Genomic DNA, 15597 nt, shown 5'->3' on the forward strand with positions numbered 1-15597 from the left:
TTTTTTTTTTTCTTTTTCTCTCTTAATACTGCAGTTCCAAAAGAATTGGTGGAGCTTCACTTGAAACTGATGAGAAAGATTGGGAAGTCTGTCACAGCAGACAGATGGGAAAAATATTTGATCAAGGTACAATATGCACATTGTATTATCCTGCAATGCTGGAATATGGTTATGATGAGTAGTTCTGTGAGCAATCCCTGGTATGAATTATAGTGAGCCTTGGGCTGTGCTGTGGCCAGCATTGATGTGTGTGCCCAGATTGTAGTTGCATCAGATCCCAGCTTAACTTTCAGTCTGCCTAGGCTTGTGTAAAAATATATCTGAAAACAGGCATTATCTTCTGCATGTAAAAGAGTATCCACCTTCGTACTTGGTAGGAAAAATACTTTTTTGAGCATTAAGACACTAAATAAAGAAGATTTAGTAGCTTATAAGTGGGCTAAATCGAGCAGAGAGATTTACACAGTAACAATTCCTTTGTATATCAATCGTGGATATAATTTAATGTGATTTGGTTGGTATTCATACAGGAACTAACCATATAGAGGTCTTTTAGCACGTGTTAATAATAAAAGAAGGTATTGCAGTGATTTATATCTGCATGCTCAGAATGGCACAGCTAAGATGAAAATGTAGTTATGCATCAGTAAAAACAAAGCATCCTGTTGTTCTACATAATTCTCTCTTGGTATTTGAATTGCTGCTGTGCCGTTGTTGACACTTCACATGCAAATAGTTTTCAGTTTAAGTAATTTACACTTCTTCAGAATATAAAAATATATGGATAGTCAAAATTAATAGGTTACCATTTCCCCTCTGGATATGTTCCATGTGTCTTTCCATCCACAGAATTGCAATCTTATTATTGTCTGTACAGCCACAATCACATCTTGCTTAGAAATACAGCATCATGGTAATAGCAACTGTACAAATAACGGCATTTGGCAAATCCAGTTGCAGTTTGCCTCCTCAAGTGCTATGTATAAGCTTTACAGAGACAGGGATTTGTCTTGAGGTTTGTGTAGCCTTAAGATGACAAAGTTTTTAGGACTGGGAATATGTTGGGGAATAACCTGGTGAAGAGCCTTAAATTAACTCTAATCCCTTACCCAGTTGCAAAGTATTGATGATATTTTTAAAAAATAATTATGTAATAATTTATGTAACTTCTGTATACTTTCTGTATTACCAAGTACTGTGGTTACTGAATTATGTTAAATTCCCTAATAAACACAAAAACCATTGCAGCAAGCTGAGAAAACCCAACTCTGAGTCGAGAACTTATGTACCCCATTGAAGCCACTTATCAGTTGTGTTGTAAGGAGAAAGCAGAGGGATAAAACAAGTTTGAGGGAGTAGTTTGGAAAATCTTCTTCAGCAGGCATTAAAAGGATGGGGAAGCAGTGTAAGGAAACCTTCCCTTACACCCCTGTTAAGACCGAGTAAGTGTTAATAAATTTGACTTCATTTAACAGTCTCCAGAGCTAACTTGAAATTTATTCTGGACAGTGGTTCAAAGTAACCTTGAAGAACAAAGGAATTTGACTATAACTAATTAGAAAGGTATGCTAATATTGTCCTGATTTCAAAGGAGTGTAATTAATTTAGAAAAACAAGTAAGAACATTGGGAAATGTCACAAAACCCAGGAAAAACTGAAAAGATGTGAGACCACTGAGAGCATTCTTCCCTGATACCAGCAGTATTGTTCCACATATTATTGATACACTCTAAGAGGCAAACTTGACCTGTTTTCCCTTTGTTGGAAAGTACTGATGTGTTTCTTTGCTAAAACAGGGTTTGACATTTTCTAGATGTGACCATGTTCTTACTTAGGGAGAATCTTTTTGTGGAGGACTTACATGCACAAATATTAAGAATATGTAGGTATTACTATGTTTTGTTTATATACCAACTATTTATAAAATGTATTTCATTTGACTGTTGTGCTTATAAAGAGTATGATAAAAATTGTCTCTAAGATATGTCTGGTATTTTGACAGATTAATGTATTTTGGGATAGGAAGTGAACATGATAGTTGAGAGTTCTTTCCCTTCCCTCTTCTGGTGGTGAACCACCCAAGTCACCAGCATGCTCACTAGTCTTTTTTGGCAGAAAATGGCTGTAGGGCTCCAGGAATCTGACTTTTCTTCTCTGTATAGGGAATGTATGTGGTCATGTATGACCAACATAAAGAAATGGCTTGTCCTAAACATTCCAAAAACTACAAGGAACTGTCTATCTTAGCTGTTCTTTGAGAAACAAGTAGTTAAGTCACATTGAATTGTCTCCTGACAAAATGTTCTATTTGACTATTGTCAAACATATTTTGCATTTTTATACAGATAAGATTTCTCTGGACTGGTCCATTTGGAACCTTCAATCCAAAATCAGCATGTTCTGGATACACTTGTCTTTTCCAATTATTAGAATCTGTAGTCCCACCCAAACAGGCTCCTCTGCTGTGTCTTTCACCTTCCTGTTTTTGTTGTTTAAAGTGAACATTTCGAACATGCCAATAGTAAGTGTCGGGTGCCATTGCAGCTTCTTTGGAAATATTTGAGAGAGTGAACTGTTCCAGCATCTCTTTCAGGGTGGGAAGGTGCTGACCACCCTTTAGCCTGCAGAAGCCAACTGCTCCTGCAAGCAGCAGGTTTTTGATCAGTGTGAAACATACTCTCAGTGAAGGCAAAGACAAGATTTCAGCAGAGCCTAAATCAATGAGATGTGTAGTTCAGGGTTGTGACAGTACTTGTCAAGAGAAAGCACAATTATCTGGGTTTTAATTGTCAAAATGTAGTCATTTCAGTTTGAACAGATACTTCCTCAGCTCTGATGTCTCGTAGCTCTTGCTTTGACAGTCACACACTTCCACAGCACATGAAGCTTCTCATTATTGCTTTCATACTTAATGAGTAAGTAATGAACGGCAACTGGCATATGCCCTGAGCAAGGGTTTTGATGTATAGTTTCCCAGTGTTCTTCACATTACGTAGTTGAATATGAGAGAGAAAGAAGAGTAACCTCATTCTGTGAGTGGGCAGCGTTTGTCTCCTGCTGTGAGCTTTGGTTTTGCATCAGAGAAGTCCCTGTGTAGTATTCCTTAACCTCAGAGCAAGAAAATCTGCTCTTCAGCAGGATCCCTTGTGACCAGAGTGCTCTTTGGTGTTCTCTGTAGGTTGTAGTTTAAAGTCACAGTATGATTTGTGGTGGCTGAGGTGATCTAACTGCAGTCTTACCCTTGGGCCACTTAAGAACTGGTGTTAGTACTAGGGATTGTGGAGGGTCAGTAATGTGGCCCAGGCGATAGTGGAGGGGTAGCAGCCCCTTTTTTTGGTTGGAGTCCAGGTAGATCTGCTGATCTGTATTTCTGGTGGGTAAAATGTAGGGTTATTTTTGCTACTGTTTCCAGAGAAAGCTGCTTTCAGATGTGATTGATGGGTTTCTAAGTAGCTTGGTGACTATATCTTGGTTTTAATAATAATTTGGTGATTGGGAGACTATGCTGTTTTGATTGAGTCCATCCTTGCAGACTGAAGGGCAGCAGCACCTCATGTGTTGGTTTGGACAATCGTGATTCAGCAGTGACACTTCAAAATAATCTCAGCTGGTAGTGTAGCTGTGATCAGCTTTCACCTCCTCGTGGATATTTCCACTGGAATAGCCTCACCGACTGGAGATCCTGCCATGTGTCCTCAGCTGATGAGTAGCTTGTCTCTGATCATGAGAGCTGTCTTAAGCTTGTCTGAGTTGTTTAGGAGGAGAGGGAATTCCTTCTCCACCTTTATTACTGGACTTCATGCTGATTCAATCTATTTATCCTCTATGGCCACTTCTTTTTGTGTTAGTTTTTTTCCCCCCATATTGGTGTGGTTGAATTTATTTGCTTTAAGTAAATTGAAATTGGCTATACTTAAAATATTTTAAAATATCTATCAAACGGCTTAAAGCCCAAGGTATTTTCTGAAGAATAATAATTCCACCACGTGGAGTGAGTAGCAGTTGCATTTGTTATCTGCAGTACAGTTGAAGGACTTAGGGGGCCCCAAGAGACCCTGGCAGCTTATGTGCTAAGTGCTGTAAGGAGATGTAATAAGAAATGCTGTCTACTTCAGAGAATTTATATTCTAAACAGACAGAAATAGCAAAATGTGAGATATTTTGCACAGCAAAGACAACAATACCTTCCCAATCCAGAGATATGCTGTCTAATTTAGGGTGTTTGGAGAATGTGGTGGTGATCAGGGCCTTGATGATCTGCTCTTCCATGGAAGTGCACCAGTGCTCTCTAACCTACCTCAGTTTTATTTTTTGTGTGAGGCTTTCTGACTGCAATCCCAAGGAGATTATGTATAATGAGTTACCACAGTAAAGTACTATTAATAAAAAAGTTTAAAGTTGCTTTTATCTCCTAACCCTGGAAATCTGCTTATTTTGTTTGTGACAGATATGCCAAGAATTCAACAGCACTTGGGCTTGGGAGATGGAAAAAAAAGGATACCTAGAAATGAGTGTTGAATGCAAACTGGGAATTCTGAAGGTACACATTCATCAGCTAAGATTCTAAATTGCTTTTTTCTCACTCGCTTAAGTATCTTGGAGATTTAGCTTCCTCACTCACTTAAATGTCTTGCAAATTCAGCTTGATGGAACCGTAAGTGCATATATTAAATAGAGAGCTGATCTTGGAACAGACATCATATTCGTTATTGTGGGATAAGCCCAAACAGCATGTAACACTTTGTTTGTGTATTTTTCACACTTTGTATAACAGTAGTTTTGTGCTTACTGTTTTTTCAACAGCTATTTGTCTTTGCAGTATACACTTCTAAAAATGTATGTTATCTCTCTGAATTCCAAAGGCAAAGATAGGACTTAATCTTTTCGAGTCTTGAGAAAACTGTCAGGGTTGGTTCCAAGTTATGTATGACTTTTAGTGTAGAATGAGAGCTTGTACTATGTAATAAAATTTAGAATAATCTTTCTAAGCTGGCCAGAAAAAACAAAACAAACCTTGTCTCTCATTTAGAAACAACATGGTCTGGAAAAAACTGAAAGCTACAGCTGACACACAGATCCAACAGGGAGAGGCCTAAAAAGAAGTTCCAAATTACACTGAAAGGAAGTGAACTGATTTTCTTCTTTCTCTTTATATTTTCGATATTTTAACAGTCTTTCTACTTTCTCACTTTTTCAGTATCTCTGTGAATGTCAGTTTGATGACAATCTCAAGTTTAAGAATATCATTAACGAGGAGGATGCTGATGCCATGCGTCTGCAGCCCATTGGTCGGGACAAGGATGGCCTGATGTACTGGTATCAGCTGGATCAAGAGCATAATGTCAGGATGTACATAGAAGAACAGGATGACCAGGATGGATCCACATGGAAGTGCATTGTTAGGTATTCCGTTTTTTTCCCTTTTTTTTTGTAGGATTTTTAACTATTTGTGACTGGGACTCAGACATGTATTTCAGTAACTCTTTGTTTCTCACAGAGTAGAACTCCTGACAGTGGGATTTTCTGCCTTCACATCTATGTTCTAGTGAAAAATCATATAGAGAAATAACTTGCTGATTTGTTGGTAACAGCTATCATATAATTTTTTTCCCGCTTAATTGAGCTACAATGAATATATAGAAAGGGTACCAAGAGAAGACACTCTTAAGAATGATGGCTCCATATTGCTTACTGGCCAGCTAAATGTCTTAGAAAATAGAATACTCTTGCTTCTTTAACTTCAGTTTTATTCAGAAAGTAGCAAGTGGACAGATTTGGTTTTGGGGGAATTATATTGCAATTGCTCCTGTTGGAGGGAATCTAGAGTAGATCAAGGAGATGGTCAGAGAACTGGAGCCTCTCCTATGAAGACAGGCTGAGGCAGTTGGGGTTGTCCAGCCTGGAGAAGAGAAGGATCCAGGTAGACCTCAGAGCCCCTTGCAGAACACAAAGGGGCTCAAGAAAGGTAGAGAAGAACTTTTTACAGAGTTGTGTACTGGTAAGACAAGGGGTAATGGCTTCAAACTGACAGAGGGCAGGTTTAGACTTGATATTAGGAAGAAATCCTTTACTGTGAGGGTGGTGAGGCACCAACACAGGCTGCCCAGAGAACTTGTGGCTACCCGACCCCAGGAAGTGTTCAAGGCCAGGTTAGATGGGACTTTGAGCAACTTGGTCTAGTGGAAGATGTCCCTGCCCATGGCAGGGGAGTTGGAACTAAATGGTCTTTGAAAGTCCATTCCAACTCAAACCATCTGCAGGTTATTTACTGCCATAACTTTAGTTTAAACTTACTAGCATTACTTCTGGTTACATCTAGACAGCTGCTGTGGGTGAATAAAGTAAATGTATGTAAAGAAACAGATCAAGAGCTGAGCGGTGTTTATCTCTTTTGTGCTTTATAGACTCTAAAGATCATTGCCAAAAGTGGAAGAAATCAGGGTTCTACTCCACACTCACAGCAGAAAGCCACAGTAATGCACTGAGAAATCTGAAATGGTTTTAAAACATGAGATTCCACATCTCAGGGTTGTTGCAAGCCTCCTTTCTTTCTGTAAATCTGGAGACAACAAATTGCTGAACATTGGCTTTGAAAAAGAAATGTGAGAGCCTTATTATTCTAGTCCATTATGAAAACAATGACTCTGTTCAATCATGGCTCAAATTCTTTATACATAAAGGGTTTTTTTAACAGTTAGATATGCAGTTTAAACAAGGAGTTACAGTGAACTGAGATTCACATTTATACAGATGTGCACCAACATTTTCTTGCTGTCATAACTCCAATAGCTGGAGTTTTCTAGACAACTTGGTGGTGCTTGCTAAGTGTACTTAGGATGAACACTTGCAAAAAGTATCTAAATTATTTTGCTAGTTGCTTTCAAAAATTTCACTTAAATGATGTGGTTGCTTCTTTGGTGCATGAGCAGAAAGCTATAACTTCTCTGTTGAGAGAAAAAAGAAATAGCAAAGTAAAATCAGTGAGGATTGGCAGGAGGATAATGAATACAATAATAGTAGCAGCTTGGATCCAGACCCAACAGGAATTGAGTTGAGATAGATAAGTAGATAAGGTCCTTCCAAAAACATAATTTTATTTTGGTATGGATAAATGTGAAGGCTTCTGACTGCAAAGTTCCAGCCATTCAGGTTGGACAAGCGTTTCACTGTTCTTGTGTTTTCATTATATAACTCTATAAGGTTTTCAGGGTAGTGTTCATTTAAGGAGATAATGTTTGTTTATTTTTCATGAATCCTTTTGGGGTAAGTAAGTGGCTTATCAGACTGTATGTTTTTCACTTCTAGAAACCGCAATGAGCTTGCCGAGACCCTTGAGCTCTTGAAAGCACAAATTGATCCTGCCCTGTTGAAAAATAACAATTCTCAGCAGGAGAACTCATCACGTGAAAGTCCAAGCATAGAAGATGAAGATGCCAAAAAGGGTGAAGAAGCAGCTACACAAGGTTTTCTGCCTTCTTATCTCGAATTTTAAATGTTGTGATGTGGCAATGTTAGACTTTTCAGCTTCATGAAAAGTTACTGTGTTAGATTAGGACTTTTTAAAAAAGAGAAAAAATGTTTCTGTTCAAAGTAAATCAAGTAAATATTGAATCCTTTGAAATTATAAATATTTTTTGAGTTTTTTAGCACATATTTAAGCTCAAGAATTTATTTATAAGAAGAGAGCTATGTACAAATTGTTTCCTAGGTAATTTTTTTTTATTTTTGCTGTATCCTTTGTATAATTTTGTAAATACTCATCATTGTATGTTTTTGTGGGGCGTTGAACTGTTGCCAAACTTTTCTTGTTCTAGCAACATTAAAATTTGAAAAAGAAAAAAATCTGCTTGTGCAATGCCATGATTGAAATCAATATAGTATTGGGTGTGGTGTTTATTCTTGCTTTTGAGTTTGAATCAGACAAATATAGGTTATTTCCTCAAATGTTTCACAATCAACATGATTTTTCAAGAAGACATGAGATTAAGTTAAACCAATTAAAAATACTAAAATACCGTAGAAGTGAAGCTGTCCTTACCTATCTCCACTGTATTGTTGTTATTAGAATCATAGAATCATTTAGGTTGGAAAAGATCTCTAAGATCAAAGCAAAGAACTTTTTTCTTTCCTTATTATCATGTCATTGCACATAATCTACTAACTTGCTGACTTGTTGGTTTATGCATTGGTTTTACTAAGTATCAGTTAGCTTGAAGTATTTTATGTTATAAGAATCTGATCTTTTTTCAGGTCATGAAAAAAGCTAAAATCTTATTATCCCAAGTAATTTTACCCCAGTTTTACTACCTCGTATTATTATTTTGTTAAAATACAGGAAAATATTTTCACAAACAGAAACAAGATTTAAATATTACAGAGTGTTTGTAGATGTTTTTTTTCAAATGTGTATGAGTTAATTGGATATATGGAATTAGTTGGGGCCTGTCTTGATTCTGAATACCAAAGAGAAAGACCTGGCATTTTATTTGCATTCTTTGTGCAACAAACAGTGTAGAACAGAAAAAATAAATGAAGCATTTAGATAAATTTGGAGTTGTGGAAGTATTAAAAGAAGATTGTAGAAATGGCAGTAAATTGTGACAATCACCAGCAGAATTGTCTCTCAGTCTTAGACATTGCTAATATCTAATTCCGCATGTAAGTGCCAGCACAACCTGCATGGTTACTGACACTGCAGAATTAATTCCATGTATTGATTTTGCCTTTGTCTCAATCAAGCCAAATCATCTAATTGACATCTCTTCTTCAGATATGATTTTACTTTACCTTGAATTCAGGAGCAGTCATTTGAAAACATTTCAATGAATGTCCACCTTGTAGATAATTCCCCAAATCCTGTGGCACACTCACCTGGCTCAGTGCTTGCATTAGGTTGTGTTATTGGTTCAAAATCACCCCTAAGCACTAGTTGCAGAACCACAGAATAGTTTGGAATGGAGGGGACCTTTAGAGGCCATTTAGTCAAACCTCCCTGCAATGAGCAGAGATGTCTTAAACTGTATCAGAGTTGCTCAGAACCCCATCCAGGCTGACCTTGAATATTTCCAGGGATGGGACAACCACCACCTCTCTGGGGAACCTCTGCCGGTGTTTCACCTACCTAATTGTAAAAAACTTCTTCCTAATATCTAATCTAAACCTGCCCTCTCTTAGTGTAAAACCATTCCCCCTTGTCCTGTCACTTCATGCACTTGTCAAAATTCCAGCTCTCTCGTAGCCCCTTTAGGTACTGGAAGGGGCTCTGAGGTCTCCACAGAGCCTTCTCTTCTGCAGTCTGAACAAGCCCAACTCTCTCAGCCTATCTCCACAGCAGAGGTGCTCCAGCCCTCTGAGCATCTTTGTGATCTCCTCTGGACTCACTCCAGCAGGTCTCTGTCTCATATATGTAGTGAATAATGAAATTATTTACATTTGCAATGATTGAAGTGCTGTCAGTGTATTCACAGAGCACTACTTCAAGTCTTTCAGTTGAGAAGCTGTAGTTTTTCTTCCTTGTAGTCCAAGGATTGCACTCAAAGCCCTTCTAAAGTGCAGTGAAAACGTATCAGAATATGTTGCTGTTTGCAACATATACTTGTTTGCTTTGGCCACTTTCCATGCAGCATTAAATTAGTTCATACAAAAATATGGTAAACTGACCCAGTGCTTACATGTTTTCTGCTGGCCTAATTGATTGACTCAAATAGCATTAAGAAAACTAGTGCTTTGACTGAGTAATTTTGTATATATATGAAATGCTTTATGAGAAGTTCACGGAGTTTACCTATAGAACATCTGCTGGTTTTCAGTATGGAGAAGTTTTGGGATTCTGGTGATCCTTTATGAAGTTTGGGAGGAAGCAGTAGGTGAAGGGAAGAAATGGTTGGACAAAGTTTAGACAGAAGTGTAGGGAAGCTGAAAGAATTCATACATAGAAAAAAATATCTCATTTTCACTGTTAAAGATCTTTACAGAGGCGGCTTTTTCTTTTTTTACAAGGGCTCTGAGTGGAGCACTTCTATGAAGGAGAAAAAAACAGTCTTGAGCCTTCAAAATGTTACCATTTCTGGTGCCTTATAGATGCATCTTTCACTGCTGTACTAATGCTGAGATTTATATGGGTACATGGATTGTATTTGAAAATATTATAAAATCTGTGAATTCTTCCTCACTGCTCTTTTCTAGAATGCTTTTTTTCTTTGATGTAATTGTTAACTGTCATGTACTGTCCCCTGTATATTTCTAACTATTTTGGAAAGCTCTCATCATGGAAAAAAACTACACTAGCTTGGATTGAGAGGGACAAGGTAGAAGGAAAAAAGATAATCTTTTTGTTCACAGTTATGGCACACTCGCAAAAGCATCTTTTAGGTGGTAGGAGCTGCTGCTCTGGTATATATAGTGATACTGTATTTGCTTTTTCTAATTAGTTCTATTGCTGGCTGACACAAATCAGATAAAAAAACCTTAGGTATCAAGAGGTTGTGGTAATGACAAATAACGAGCTTAAGCATATAATTACAGAATAGCTCTATGGTTTACTCTGACTGCTGGAACTGTACTTCAGGCCCTAATAATCTGAGTTAGCAAAGTGGAATAACCTGATTGTTTAATCTCTGCAGGTTTTTCTGGGATATGCTTCTATTCACTGCTTGTTTTAAAAAGAGTAGATGAAGTGGGTGTAGAATATTGTCTGTATGTAGGAGATGTAGTCACTGCCCAAGAACCTGGATGAATTTTGCCATAAGCCATAATGCTGAATGTCTTTTCTCCAAACTGTTGAAGTACGATACTTAAGAATATCTTGAAAGAAAACCACGTACAAACAGGAGACTGACTTCTCTGAGGAATTTCACTTGAAGGCCTCGGAATCCTACACTGTGTTCTGTTTTCTGAAATAGTCCAGAAACTCAAGTGAGACTTCAGGTCTCTGCTTAGGTTTTATTTATTCTCTGAAAGTATTGTGGTACTACTGAAGAGGGGGCTGGGATGTCTGTTGAAAGAAGCATAAATCTAGAGTTCTGCTGCTGGCTTCTGAAATTTAGGTTTATCTTGGTATATAATTAAACTGAACAGTGATTCTACAGCTAAAAATTGTCAGCCCACTCATTTAATGACAGTGTTAGACAAGTGAGATTTCAAGTAATTGAACAAGAGAAGATTCCTTTGTGTGAGACTTAGGGCTGTTGGTTTTTTTAGATATGGTTTTGTTTTGATGATGTTCTTTGTAATCCTGGAGGTCCCCTGGTTGTTTCATAGCTATTTTTCTCTGTCAACAGAAAATCAGTTAAAAATCAAAGAAGAAAAAGAGCAGGTGGAGGAACAGTCAGTGGAATCAGAGAGCCTTCCTCCTCCTGTGGTCAAAGAAGATGAAAATATGCTGAAAATTGAGAAAGTGGAAGAAAAAGAAATTATAAAATTGCCAGTAATAGTAAAATTAGAGAAACCTTCAGAACACAATGAAGAAAAGCAAACTGTCAAAGAAGAAAGTGACTCCTTTAAAGAAAATGTCAAGCCTGTTAAAGTAGAGGTAAAGGAAAACAAAACAGAACCCAAAGACCTAAAAGAAGTAAAAAGCTGTTCGGACAAAATAGCAGTTCATGAGCCAGAGAGGCTAGAATTTTGTGTTAATGTCAAAACTCCCCAAGAAATTGTGGAGAAATCTGTGGAAGAAAGTGAAAAACTTAAAAATGACCAGCAGGCAAAAATACCACTTAAAAAGCGAGAGATCAAGCTGACAGATGACTATGACAGTCCGATAAAGGGGCCCCTGTGTAAATGTGTTACTCCAACAAAGGATGTCTTGAAGGAAGAAGGGAAACCAGAAGAAGAAGCTTTTAAGAGAGTCCCTACAATTACTGCTTTATGTCCTGATGGGAAAGTGCTAGTAAATGGAGAGGTTAGCTGTGAAAAAATAACCCCGAGCGTCATACAAAACAATAAGTCAGAACACTCTGCTGGTGCAAAGGAAGACAGCAGCTCACTGAAAGAGAAAAATGGAAAAAGTGGGGAAAACCTATCAGACTCCCTAAACTCTATAAAAACGTGTGAGATTGAGAAAAATTCCGTAAGTGTGCTGAAAGAGATTGGGGCTGTGGTCTCTGACGTTTCTAATCAGAAAGTGCCTTCAAAGGAGGAATCTAGTCCTGTGGAAAAAGAGTCCCTTGACAGCACAACTGCTGAAACAGTAGCAGAAGAGTCTTCGAACTCTGAAGACTGTGCCAAAACAACCGAAGAGAAACCAGCAACCAATATGAAAGAGGACAGCCCACTGCCTCCCAAAGAATGTTCAGAGAAGCTGGAGACACCCCCAAGTGCATCTGCTCCTGAAGAACTGCCCACGCTTGCACTGGCTGATGAAGAGACTTTGGAAAGTAAAGGTGAGTCTGAGGAGAAAACTGCTTCTCCAAAAGCTGCTGAGGTACCTCCTGCATCTGCTTCTCCTGTTACTGTGGAGAAACCTGTTTTGGAAAAGGAGGACTCTGATAGTAAAACGGCTCTACCTGAGGAGAGCAAAGTAGAAGAAAAATCCAGCCTTGAAAAACAAGAGGAAGAGCCAAATACCACCAAAACAGAGCCAGATGGATTAGATGATGCTCATGCATCTAATCTAGAGGACTCCTCAGAGAGCAAAAAGGAATCTCCACTACCTAGAAGCAAATTTAAATATAAGCTAGTTTCTGAAGAAGAAAGCTGTGCAACAGAGAACAAGGAAATAACTTCTGAAAGACAGAAAGAAGGAATTAAATTAACAATCAGGATCTCTAGTCGGAAGAAAAAGACAGAAACACCGCCAGAAGAGGTCAGCATTGGCCGCACGTTAAGGCGCTCTCCAAGAATATCCAAGCCTACTCCAAAAGTTGCGGAGACTCGGGATCAGAAGACTGAGAAGAAGCGAACTGAAGAGGAAGAGGAGAAACCTACAGCAGCACAAAAAGCAGAACGAAAAGAAGATGCAAAAAAACAAGAGAAGGAGACAAATTCTAAGGTTAACAAGGTAATACAGTTTTATTACCTGGGAATAGAGAATACCGGCAGCCTTATCTATAAGGATATACACTTACATAGGAATATTGAAGAATATGTTCCTTTTGTCAGTTTTTGCAAGAAACTAGCTTTGCAGTTCAGTTAGTGGACTCAACCAATTTTGCAACACCCTGTAAGAGAGTGCTAATATCTGTTGACTTACCAGTTTGTAAAATCTGTCACTTGAACCAACCTAAGTAGACCAAATCAACTGGAGAGAATTCTAAAAGCTGACATGATCAGACATGAGTCTGTCTGGCTGAGTGGCTGAATGGAGACTTGTAGCTCCTGTGGATTTACTAGGTGGATACTTGTTGGTGTCTGGTTGGTCAGGATGATCATAAGCTAAAAAGGAACCAACAAATGGTAAAAAATAAAAATATTATCACTTCTCTTTCTAGGTGAAGCCAAAGTTATTGTTGTGGTGAGTTCCTGATATAATTTAGCTTTTCTCATGTGGAATACCCATTTTAATTTGGGTGGAGGTATTTTTTTTCATGATTAACTTTTGTTTATGCAGCAAAGATCTTTAAAAGTACATCAGGGAAATATATCTGTGGCAGTTTGAGCCACATTAGAAAATCCAAAATCCAATTTCCAGGCTTCCCCACCCCTTCCCACAATTTATCCCAACACCGAAGAGAAAACTTTTAGGCCAGAGGCTTCTATAGGGGAAGGGGGAAGTATATACATTTATTTACACAAATAAATACTATACAAATTAAAGGCAACTATATATATATTATTACACTTCTATCAGTCCTTTTAAGCCCCTCCCTTTAACTTTAGTCCAGGAGAAGCCTTTCGAGGCTGATATGTAACGCAGTCTCTCTCTCGTGGGAGTGTTCGGGGCCCCCTGAACACTCCCTCACCAACCTTCAGCTGTTTGCTGCAGTCTTTTCTCCTCACAAAGTCCAAGAAGGTAGTTCTGAGTCCTTTCTCCTCGGTCCCATGTCAGTCTCTGCTGTGTCATTCTCTCTCTCTCAGTCTCATACCTCAGTTCGCTGCTGCTGTAGCTTATCACGGTAGGCATTGGAATCTTCATTCTTCCAAGTCAGTTTTCGGCTGCCCCCGGTCAAAACCTCAGCAGGGCAACTCCTGAGCCCTTGGCCCATCTCCAATTTCTTGCCTGGGATTCTTCCCCCTGGCAATCGAGCCTCCCCCGCCCCGCCCCTGGCCCAACCTCAAAAACAAAACCTGCAACCAACCCCAACTAAAAAAGCAAAAGGAAAAAAAACCCCCCTCCGCAACCTGGCCGCAAAAAGGGGGAAAAAGAGCCCCGCGCAAAACCCCCCCCTCTCCCCGCGCACAACAGGTGTTGTGAGACACACCCCCCACAAAAACACACACACACCACAACGCTCTCTAAAACTCGCCCAGACACAGAGGGGGGGGCCACAGGGCTCCCCTCTCCCCCCCGGAGTGGGGAAGAAGGAGCCCAGCCACCCCCTGGCCTTCTACACCTACACGCAGCAGACACCAACACAGAGATACTGCCAACAGCTTGCAGTGGCTGTGTATATATGATTTTTTAGCAGAAGCGAACAACATGAGTGGTGACTGGCACTCCAGGGAACACTGCCTTGGCACCCAGTCACCTCTGAACCCCCCGACTCCCGGGGGGGCCATCTCAAACCATGACAATATCACAGAAAGTTAAACATACATTTGTATAGTGTGCTTCTGAGTCTGTGTATTTATAAACACCTTTTATTAATTTATTTTCTGTTTTTTCTGGATATGGAGTACAAAAGGGAAACAAGGAATAATGAGTTTGTATTTTTTAAAGTGCCCTCTTTTTATATCAACTTGTAAAATCCTGTCAGTTTTTCCACTGCAGCACATTTTTGACTGATTTTGTAGTTTTACCAAAGCATTCACTCAATTAGCAAGTTTCTTTCACATACTGCTATGTTGAATAACCTTATAAATGGAACAAACAGTTGATTTTTCAATGAATGGTAGCATCTATACTGAAAAAAATCTGTCATAATAAATTTTCCATTTAAATATTTTAATTAAAAAAAAGAAAATAAACAAAAGTAACGATTGTAAGTCCTGTAAGTGGTTAGAATTTTGCAGTACTGTTGCTACAGGTGTTTTAACTTGATCTCTATTTTGGAAGATGAAGAGATCAGAAGATGCTTGCTTTTCTACAGAAGTTCTAAAATAATTATGATAGAGGAAGAAGTTTGAAGCTGTTAAGCTGTTATTTGATCAAGATAAAAAAATATCAGATTCTTTAATAGCCTATTTTATGTCCTTGGGTTACTTTTCTTTTTAAAGAAGGGTCTCTAAAAAACAGATTTGAAATGATGATGATATATGATGAAGCCAAAACCTAATCTAATATTATAATGGATTTTAAATACCTTTGCTACTGAAGCTTATGGAACAGTAAAATCCCTTAAAGAGGTGGAAATTAATATTAAGAACCTGAAACAAAATTTTACCAATATGACAAGTACTGCTGTGGTACAAGTTAATTCTGCAAGAGAAATAGAATATTTTGTACATTTTAGTTTATTCAGCTCATTCGAATCTATGAATAGTTAAGTCAAAATTGAAAAA

At 38.4% G+C, this 15597-nt stretch overlaps 1 protein-coding gene across 1 annotated transcript in view; it reads left to right on the forward strand.

Annotated features, from left to right (window-relative positions):
* RSF1 (remodeling and spacing factor 1) overlaps nt 1–15597 on the forward strand; it is a 63956-nt gene that overhangs the window by 24127 nt on the left and 24232 nt on the right. Inside the window, exons 2-6 of the mRNA XM_017830086.1 lie at nt 35–126; nt 4448–4540; nt 5198–5403; nt 7306–7463; nt 11280–12997. Of these exons, the coding sequence (XP_017685575.1) occupies nt 35–126; nt 4448–4540; nt 5198–5403; nt 7306–7463; nt 11280–12997 (2267 nt within the window). The remainder of the gene's footprint in view (nt 1–34; nt 127–4447; nt 4541–5197; nt 5404–7305; nt 7464–11279; nt 12998–15597) is intronic.

This window comes from Lepidothrix coronata, unplaced genomic scaffold, assembly GCF_001604755.1.
Source record: "Lepidothrix coronata isolate B3197 unplaced genomic scaffold, Lepidothrix_coronata-1.0 Scaffold174, whole genome shotgun sequence".
In the NCBI taxonomy this organism is placed as follows: domain Eukaryota; kingdom Metazoa; phylum Chordata; class Aves; order Passeriformes; family Pipridae; genus Lepidothrix; species Lepidothrix coronata.